Below are 10,905 nucleotides of genomic sequence, written 5' to 3' on the forward strand. Positions count from 1 at the left end.
AGCAGTGAAAGGCAACATTAAAAAAAAATTCAGGCAATGTTGGCTTAAAACTTTATCTCCTACATACAAGATATTATCTACTGTGTGATTAGGCTATCATAAGAGTGAGAAAATAATGGAGAATGAAGTACTTAGTGCATAATAGAAAGGGCTTTGAAAGTCGAGCCAACTGCAGCATAAACTAAAGCTGTTATCTTTTCTGTAAATGGATTACAAAAGTCCACTGTAAAACATGGCCGAATCCCTGTGACGTCACACGACAACAAAAGTCACTTCCTGCTACTGTTTTATATTGTGGAAATATGTATCTAATTGTTGTCATGTGTTATTGATTATTTTATTTAGAAAAGTAATGGCGCTTTTATTTTGAAGGCCAGATTTGAGTCTCATTAGGCTGCTCTTGCAGCACCACAAATCAAGCTTTAAGCATGGACTCTTTAATGCTGTTTTTAACGTTTTATGCTGGTTGCAACATACTTTAATTAATGGCAACAGTCATAAGGAGATCTTTGAAGAGTATTCCCTCTTTTGTAAATTCAGCAAACTTGTTTATTTCTGTTGTCATTTTCTGTCATAACTTTAAGATATAAAGATATAGCGTTAAACACGGTGGTCCGACCTATCTGACGTTTCTGTGGTGCTTATTTTATGAACTGTGTTGCTTTTCTAACATCTTCGATAAACCAAATCTACTGGCATGGAAGCTAAGCAATGTCCTGCTGTGTACGGGGCTGCAGGTAAACAAATTTTAGCTATCTAAAAAGTACACAATATTTGAATATTTTCTCCTCCTTCCACAAGCAGCAGCTCAGTCTGGTGTTTTTGAGACTTCATGAGCTTCATGAGCTTTTGAGCTTCATATCCCCGTCGGTGAGGGCTGTCTGACAGCAAGGTAAAACACTGAAAATATTCTAAATATAGCATATACATAAACTGATTCAGATTTTTATAGGTGGCTTAAAACTAATCAGTGAAGTCAGAGTTTGCTCAATGACATTTGATTATATGTACAGCATTTTTTTACCCTGAAGTTTTAGTAAATAAACATTGTGGTTCAGTCTCTATCCCTTCAAAACATCCAGCTGCCCAAATCCTGCTTTTGTTATGCAGATATGCATGAGTTACATTTCATTTCATTTTATGTTATAGCAAGACACAATCAAGGATGTGGGGGCGTATTCACAGATCTACATTTACATGAAAGAATAGTGGATAGAGAACAAACAAAAAAACTCTGAGTTGACAGATCTCTGAAATGACAAGCTGCAGTGACCTTTGTCTGTTTGAATGAATCCAGCTGCAGTTAAAACTTCCTCTGTTAACCCATATACTGACTGTTGACGTTTAGTGTCTTCACCAGCATGAGTCAGAGCTGGGATTATGAGTGCAGTGGCTGTCTTGGATGGGATTATCAGAAGGGTGGTGTTGCACGGAAATGCAGAACTGTGTTGGTAGGAGTGACTGCAGAGTACATTACACAAAAGCTCTTATGATGAATGCAGTCTTCACCAATGACAAAAGCAGTTTTCAACAGTGAATCAGTATAAAGAAAATATTTAAAAAAATAATGTTTTTCATATTCTTTACAATATTTTTTGGACATTCATCCTTTTGAAACCTGAGCAAATTGGCCTGGTTTCTTTCCAAAACCTGGTATATGAGGGTAACGAGCAACAGCAGAAGAAATTACCCAAAAATTAGTAAAATAGTAAAATGCACAAGAAAATCGCCTGAAAATTAGTAATAAATAAAATAAATAAATAAATGGTGAAAAAGGAAAATGACCTACAAAAACAACTTAAAAAATTATAATTCTTAAACACAATTTTAAGTTTGTAATTATCATAATTAGCTATAAATATAGTTTTCCCTAGCTTTTTTTCCTTTTTCCTAGATATTTTTCCCCAGCTTTTTAAAATTAAAATTAATTTCTTCTCATTCTTATTTCTTCTTGTTTCTTGTTTTTGATGTTGTATTTTGACTACCAAAACATAATCAGTTTATCCGTGAATCCAAGTGAATGTTTGTGCCAGATTTGAAGAAATTCCTTCACGGCATTCATCAGGTGTCACATTTACAAGAATGAGACGGATGCAAGGTCACATTGATCTTGACCTTTGACCACCAAAATGTAATCAGTTCATCTGTGAGTCAAGTGAACATTTGTGGTGAATTTGAAAAAAAAAAATCCTCAAGGTGTTCTTGAGTTGCCACATTCCCAAGAATATGACAGATGAGGTCACAGTGACCTTGACCTTTGACCTATGATCACCAACATCCAAACAGTTTTTTGCTGATTCCAAGTGGACATTTGTGCAGAATTTGAAAAAAATACTTTTGGCATTCTTAAGATATTGCCTTCACAAGAGTGGGGCATAGGGACGGATGGACAGATGGACATATGGACAACCCTTAAACACAATACCTCTGCCCACAGCTATCACCAGCATCAAGGCAGCCTAGAAACACTCTCAGCTGCTCTGGGATAGTTTCCTTTATGTCCTGCAGCCCCACTTAAAGCTGAGCAATCTAATCAATGTCCATCCAGTGTTTGTAGTGACCAACAGAGTGAGGAATGTGACTTATCTTAAGTTTCCAGTGGCGAGGGGCTTAAAATGGGCTGTTAGAGGACTCCATGGCTTTGTTATCATTTGGCATGTGTACTGAGGGAAGCAATTATTCTGATGTTGTTGTGATTTCAAGCAAAATGACTATTTCCACTGCAAAAAGAAACCAATGAAAGAGCTGCGACGCTGCCTTTAAACCGTCCTTCCCACATAGTGCTGAGTCCTGCGCTGAGTAAGCAGGACTCAGCAACTCAAACAGAAGTCTCACTGTGGTTTGGGAAGGGCTGGGTTACCACACTCACAAAGGCGTCTTGATACTAGGAAAACGCACACGTGCATGCAAACGAACACACACACACTCTCTCCCCTGTCTACAGCAGTGAGCTACTGTAGATGAGGGGAGCAGGGTTGTAGCTGTAAGACAAATTTAGAGGGTGAGCAGCTGTATGTTTGTGAGGAGGAAGTGTCATGTTTAGACACAGAAAAAGGGAAAGTTTAAGTGAGTGAACTTAAACCACAGGTACCTGCCACCACAGAACAAACAGTGTTTGAAACTGTGTGGTTTGACTTATGATACACACAGATGAATACACACATACACACCAAATAATTACTGCAAAGACTGCGCCACTGCTGTCTACATGTAGTGAGATTAACTTTATCAAGAGAGTTGAGATAAAGGCCAGACATACACACACACACACACACACACACACACACACACACGAACACACTCACTCACTCACTCACTCACTCATACACATGCAAGCTATTGTGCTGCACTAATACACAAAAAAATCAGTAATATATGGTGCATGATTTTTCATGTGTATCCAGCTGCATTTTGGCCATTTAGCAAAAAGTATTAAATTTTTAAAACCTGAGCAAACTGGTTTGATTTCTTTCAAAACCACAGGAAAAAGTTAAACAATAACAAAAAAAAGTTTAAAAATAAGATAATTAAAAAAAACAACAAAAAAAAGAAATCAGTTTAGACAAAACAGGTAATAACAACTAATAACAATTTTGAATGAATAAATGAATTAATTAAACATTTCAGACATGTGAAAAACAAACAAACAAAAAGTTCCAACAAATAAGCAGAATAAATCGAAAATCATGTTACAAAATAAATTCCATTTACAAGCACTTGCATGTCCGAAAAGTAGTAGGAAGTTTACACTTATCTAATCCTAGCCATTCGCCACAAAAATCTTCATTTTATATAAATATATCACATATACAAATATATGCAATCATAATAATAACAAGAAGCATAAATAAATATATTTTAATTATTATTACCTTCTAATAGTTTCTCCCTTTCTCTCTCTTTTAAAACAAATTTTCAGGTAATTTTCTTGTAACCTTTTTAAAATTCCTTGCAATTTGTTTGACGTGTCTTACCAAGTTGCTCATTGCCTTTTTAGCTACGTTTTTAGAAGAAATAAGCAAGATGAAATACAATGAAACAACACTGCATGAAAAGTAAACATGATAATAGAATTAAATGTTGTAATTAAATGCTGGTTTGAGTTTAAAACCCTGCAGTACATCATTTTTTATGAGCTAATATGTTTTGCACATGACATTTTGACCTGCTATCTGCCAATAGTATCTATAGCTGTAAAACATTGATGTAAAAAAATAAGTAATAGTAAGTGAAGTACTGAAGCAGAAAAGCTCAAAGTAGCAGTGGTAGCCTAATATACCAACTCGGTTCAAGTTCATATTTAGATTCGATTTAGATTTATTTTTTCCATATAGGTCATATAGGTATATACAACCACTAATATACTCATAACAGCATATAACAACATACAGATAGCAACATGTAGATGCACAGCAGCATACACAGTACATAATCTTCATTAGCCAAGTATAATGTAAGTGTGAGCTATTTTAAAACAGGTTGCACCGCAAATTAACTTTCACATAGAAATGAATTGGTAGTAAATATTTAGGCCTACACACCTGCAAGGGTTAACTGTTATAGCTGATGGGACCAAATGACAAAAGTCACCTTGCTGGAGTGTGTATGTCACCGTACAGCAGCTTCCAGCCATAAAGCTCTACAGAGGGTGAAACTGCCGAGCTCACAGCCAGGATCACACACACAGCCTCATCCCACACGCCATACTGCTTCTGAGCTCTTAAGCTCATCACCATGACACTGTCACTTCACTATACTTTTCATTTACGTACTTTTCCTGACAGTTTTACCTATTTCTGTATATTTTATCCCTGTATTTCGTGCTAAGCACAATCATATGTGTTGGATTCCCTTTGTTAAATGTCAGATTTTCTTTCCTAATATGTACAGTATTTCATGAGCATTTTTGGCAGCAGTCTGAGAATTTCATTGCCAATGACTGCTTCTCTGTAATTGTAATGCATATGTTAATAAATGTCTTTAACTTAAAAAGTGAACATGACTAAAAAAGTATGCACCCAACTGCATTGAGGCAAAAACTGTCATCCATCATGCTGGTGCATACTACAAATTGCAAAAGCTGCAGTTCCTATAAACGTACAATCCCAAAAGAGCAGCAGAAAATAAATATGTTTATAGCCTGTTCAGAAATAGTTTTGGTCTGTATAATTTATTTCCCCATTCATGACAAGTGCACGGGTGTCAAATTTTATATAACTCAAATCTTTATATTTTATTAAGGCACCCTTTGAAACCTGAGCAGGGTTGTTTTTTATGATGTCACATAAAAAAACATTATTTAACTTTTAGCACTTGTTTTGGGTCATTTTCTTGTGTGTTTTGTTTTTTCTTTTTCATTCTTTTTTTCTTATTTTCAGATAATTTTCTCTTAACTTTTTATTTATTTATGCTGGTTATAGGCCATGTGCTGTGAAGTTGCCAATGGCCTTCTCTCAGTGTTTTGAAAGAAATCAAACTCATTACCTCGGGCTCAAAGGGTTAAAATTATGCATAATTAAGGTCAGGCCCACTTTCAGTAGCGTTTTTCAATTCTGCTCACACATTTCATTGAGCGGAGTTCAAATGCTCTTGCCAATGTGCGCTACTTGTAAGCAGAAGTGTGGTAAATATGAAGGTTTTAGCAAAAATGCATGTGTTTGGGAAGCACTAAGTGTTTGGCTGGATAAATGAGAATTGAACTCTACTTCACAGGTTGTGTTAGAGTTTGTAAATTGAAGTATTGCTGTTGTGAAGCATGGACCCCAATGACTTCAATTCATTAAGAATGTTTGCTGTTTTTGGATTCTTCGTTCACCGTAGAGGCGTGCAAAGAAACTACATTTTCTTCATGAATTCAGCTTAACACAGGTGAGAAACTGCTATATAAATGTTCATTTTGTAAGTGAAGTGTTTCTTTAATTAACACTGTGTTGCTTAATATGTAGGCTAGTAATAATTAATTTTCCAGCCTTTATTCCAGCCCATTTATTCAACCCAGTTTTTGTGGAATCGGTTGATATAACTACACCAAGTAGGTGGTAGACACAGACAGCTCATGAGCACTATGAAGTGCCACACACAAACACACACACACACACACACACACACACACACACACTCTCTCTAAAGGCCCTCTCAGTCAGACACAGCTCTGACAGATAATTAGTGCTCTGTCAGTGCTTTAATTAAGTGGCTGACACTAAAGTAAAGTCCTCTATGAAGGTCACCGGCTCAGGTAAAGAAGACATTTACATAATTGTTTTGCATGTTTTTGTCACTAAATTATATTAATGAAAAGAGAAACAATAAATAAAAAAATAATAAACAAAAAATTGAGAGTAGATCTGCAAATATTGTTACTGATCCACTGTCAAAGCAGAAGCAGACAAAACTGCACAGTGAAAGTGCAACTGAAAGTGTTATAAACAGTTATTTTATAATGATAAGAAAAACTTGTCTGTTTCCACTTTAACCTATACTACATTGCTATACTACATTTCTGTATCTGTCCCTTTATATTTTCTTCAAGCCCATAATGCCATAGCTGTACTTTAAATCAACAGTTTGAAATTTGGCTGAAATGATCATATTTCCTTTTCTACAGTTAGAAGAAAAGTGTTTATCACTCTTCAAATCTTGTCAGTCTTGACTTTGTGAAACACAAAGAGGTTTGAAGCTTGTTAGCTACCTGAATCCTGCACCCACAGTGGACTACAAGACTTAAAAACAGTCTTTGATCCACAGATCACAGTAAACATGCAGAACTAGGCTAACCCATGAATGGAAGTCACAGTGAACAAACACACCCGTGTGTGTGCAGCAGAGATAGATAAGAGCTCTGTGTAAACCCACACATGATAAGAATGAGTTAAATAATGAAAGATTTATCCTGAATAAACTTCCATGAAAGCTGCCAAATCCCCCCTCACAGTAGTTTAGTTGTTGTGATTCTTTTACAACCTGCAGACTAATAAAAAATATAGATTCATGTATGGCAGGGCCACCACCGTCATCTGGCTTTGTTTGGGGGCCACTTTTACAAAATGACAGGAGGCCAGGCGTCAGTCGCAAGAGCCCTATACATTTAGGACGTCTCAGATTTTAAGACGTTTCTCAGATTTTAGGATGTGTCTAGGATTTTAGGACATTTCAAGGTTTTTAGGACATTTCTAAATTATAGCACATGTCTACGATTTTAGGACATTGCTCAGATTTTAGGACGTTTCAGGGATTATAGGACGTTTCAGGGATTATAGGACATTTCTAGGACTGAAGGACATTTCCTGGATTTTAGGACGTTTCTCGAATTTTAGGATATCTTTCAGATTTTAGGACATTTCTAGGATTTTAGGATATTTCTAGGATTCTATAACATTTCTAAGATTTTAGGACATTTCTAAATTATAGGACATGTCTAGGATTTTAGGACATTGCTCAGATTTTAGGACATTTCTAAGATTTTAAGTCATTTCTAGGATTTTAGGCCATTTCTAAGATTTTAAGACATTTCTAGGATTTTAGGACATTCCTAGGATTTTAAACATTAGGGGCTTGGCTCGGACCTCTGTGTGAATGTTAACTGGATGTAAACATGTGTAAACAGTTGTAAACAAACATCTCAGTCACAGATGATCTGTAGTTAGATGCTACCTCTCAAAGTAAAAACCGTGTCAGACTATTAAGGGGCTTTCCTGTGACATTAAGAGGCTCAGAGGTGCTGCTGGTGTTGGTTTTGTCTCTGCAGGCAGTGAGGCCAAACTATGGAGGGTTTTGAGGCTAAATGACGCATGATGTGACAGCTATATCAAGGGATCACAGCCGCAAACACTTGCCTGAACACACAGCGTGGCCATCTGAACAGGACAGTAGACGTGGTTCATTTTTCTGCTATTTCTCAACAGGAATTAAACTTTTGCTCCAGGTTTTATTCCTGCTGGATGGTTAGTTCTTTTAAACACATGGAAAGAAGGCAATAAGAACCACAACAAGAAATAACCCAAAAATTACCTGAAATTAGGAAAAATAATAAGAAATCTAAATAATAATAACATTTTTTCTGTAACCTAATTTTCGTTCATTTTCTTGCCAGGTACTAATGCCTAATGCTGCTTTCACATGAAATCGGTAGACAGCAGACCAGCGATACCACCTGGACGACACAGGAAAAAATTAAAACATTTCCAATGGAACGGCAGGACAGCAAAATATAATACACATGATGATATGTTGCCATGGTGAATGTCAAAAAAATGTAATAAATGTATTAAATAAAATTATTGTGTATATTAATTTATGTTATTATTATAGCAATTTACATACATAGTTTGCTGTCTACTGTCTGTCTGATTCCATGTGAATGCAGCAGAAGTTGCTGATTGCCAGTTTACTCATGTTTCAAAAGTTTAAATGCTTGTGAAAGGTGTCTGAATGCAATGCAAGAAAACTGATGCTGATCCAGGCGTCAAATGGTTAAAAAAATGATTAACCTTTCTTTTCATTTAATACCTTTCACTTTGACTAATAGAATTACCAAACTGACTTATGCTCTCATCACTATAGTTCCCCTTTGTTGACCTGTGTGTTGTGCTACTTCTCTGCATTAACAAATGAAAGCAAATGCTTTCTTGTTCTGCTCTATTTAACCCCGGATTACAGCAGTGACACAACTGCAACAGTACTTACTGTACATAAATCAACTCAAAAACTTGTTGCTGCACTGTGTGGCTAAAGCACACGAAGAAGTGGACAGCAGTGGAAGCCCTGGCCAGCACCTGGAAACCTGGAAAGCTAAATATGTGCTCTGGTTGTGGAGAAAATGTGCCTAACCAGCTAGTAAATTTTGACTTTTTCCCATGTGGGACGCCCAAGTATAAAATCAGTCTCAACAAACACACAGCACTTCCTCCAGAGCACGAGCTGCACTGTGTGATGATACCAATATATTCCCATTAACGCAGCAAACAACACACTGAGCCTCTGAATGGAATAAAACACGGCTTCAATAATTCTACGTCAGTTAACATGGATGCTACTGAGTTTGCACATTTCTCATTTTTGTCATCCAAACTCTCCTGCAGCTGATTCATACAGCTGAGTGTCTGCAGATCAGTGAAATCAGCCTGGATCTGCACGCTCTGTCATCAGCAGGGTGCACACGTTCGACTGAGAGCTGCAGAAATTTGTGATTTTAAAAGTTTCTTAGAAAAGTTTCTCGAGAAAAAATAAATATATCCCTAAGAAGCAACAGGATGTGATGTGATGAAAGAGAATTACTGACCCTCATCAGGGTAAACTCTACGGGACTGTGCTTTATTTGTCAGAGTAGGGGGTGGCTGGGGTGTGACCTTTTTTTTTTTTAAAATGTCATGACCCTCCCCAGAGCTACAATTTTCCTTGAGCTTCTCTTAATGACTGGGAGAAATGCATGACCCTCCCACTACTATAAATAACCGTATTTCATAGTTTTTGGCTGTGATTAATGGTGCGATTTTGGAATGTTTTAAGGAAACCTGGCTTACAAACCCACATGCAAGTTTTGGGGTATTTAATAGAAATACAAAATACAATAATTTAAGTCACACCCCAGCTCCCCACCTACTGTGATAAATAAAGTATTTTCTTTTTCAAAATATGAGGGGAAAAAGTCTTTGAAAAACTTGGTAAGAAATATTCCACAAATTTCAAGTAAATTGGAAAAAATTGGAATTATTACAAGGAAATTATTTCATTTAGAAAATTATTTTTTAGAAAGCTAGGGAAAAATGTCTTGGGAGGAAAAGTGAAAAGCTAGGGGAAAACTATATTTATTATTATTGTAGTTACATATTTGGAATTAGTTTAAAGAATTATAATATTTTAAGCACTTCTCAATGTCGTATCTTTTTTTTTAAACCTGTCTTTTTTTAAATTTAATTACTAATTTCCATATAATTTTCCCTTACTTTTAACTAATGTCTTGCTAATTTCTGGTTATTTTTTTCTTTTCCTGTTCATTGCATTCTTCCAATGTTTTAGAAAGAAATCAAGACAATTTGTACAGTTTTCAAAGAGTTAAGTCATGTGTTAGTCATTTGTAAGGTCAAATATTTGTTAGTTTCAGCCAGATCTGCTGTTTATCAGTGACTTATTTTAAAATCACTTAAAAAAACATGTTTATAGACACATATGTGATGTTGTCTTTTTATCTGCTTTTCTTTTTTTTTTAATCTCTTTTTAATTATGTTTTATCTATTCAATTTCCATTTATTTATTTTTTTTGATTGTTTGTTTGGTCTGTTTCTTTGTATTATTTTTTATTGACATTATACATCCTGCATCATGCATTTTGTTGTCTGGTTTGTGTTTGTGTTCAATAGGACTGTTAAGCTTTCTGTTGTTGTATCACAGTCTATTTATCTCATTTCTTAATGCACTTTGTAAATTCTGTTTTTAAGGTGCTATATAGCCTAAATAAAGTTATTATCGTTATCATATTGTTATTAGCTTATCATGTCTGTCCTACAGTACTGCTGATTAAATATAGATTTTGGACAGAACCTGCAGAGCGTCATTCTGTATTGATGCTGTTTACATGAAGTCTTAATAACATGGCTAAGCTCGCTGTTAAATGTGTCACTATGAGGTGAATCTAGTTCATTAATCATTCTGTTGAATGGAAATATTTGCTCGTTAATGTGGTGAGAGGAGAGTTAACGGTACTCCGGTCAGTTCCGGCTGCTGTAGATATCAGCATTACTGTGTCAGAGGGAGAAAGCCTGTAATCACTAAGTCGTACTTCCAGATTTGAGGAGCTGTGATCCAAACACTCACCCAGGTTCCTGAGAGGATCGATGGCCTTGGACTGGGACGTCCCGGCTCCGTTCTTCAGCGCCGGGGCTGCTTTTTTTCTGTTGCCCAACATCACGC

The 10,905-nt window shown here is 36.0% G+C and overlaps 1 protein-coding gene across 1 annotated transcript in view; it reads right to left on the reverse strand.

Annotated features, from left to right (window-relative positions):
- LOC121959153 (1-phosphatidylinositol 4,5-bisphosphate phosphodiesterase delta-3-A-like) overlaps positions 1 to 10,905 on the reverse strand; it is a 32,367-nt gene extending 21,462 nt beyond the window's left edge. The window contains exon 1 of the mRNA XM_042508351.1: positions 10,810 to 10,905. Coding sequence (XP_042364285.1) covers positions 10,810 to 10,900 — 91 coding nt within the window. The 5' untranslated portion in view covers positions 10,901 to 10,905. The remainder of the gene's footprint in view (positions 1 to 10,809) is intronic.

This window comes from Plectropomus leopardus, chromosome 19 (genome assembly GCF_008729295.1).
Source record: "Plectropomus leopardus isolate mb chromosome 19, YSFRI_Pleo_2.0, whole genome shotgun sequence".
Lineage (NCBI taxonomy): Eukaryota > Metazoa > Chordata > Actinopteri > Perciformes > Serranidae > Plectropomus > Plectropomus leopardus.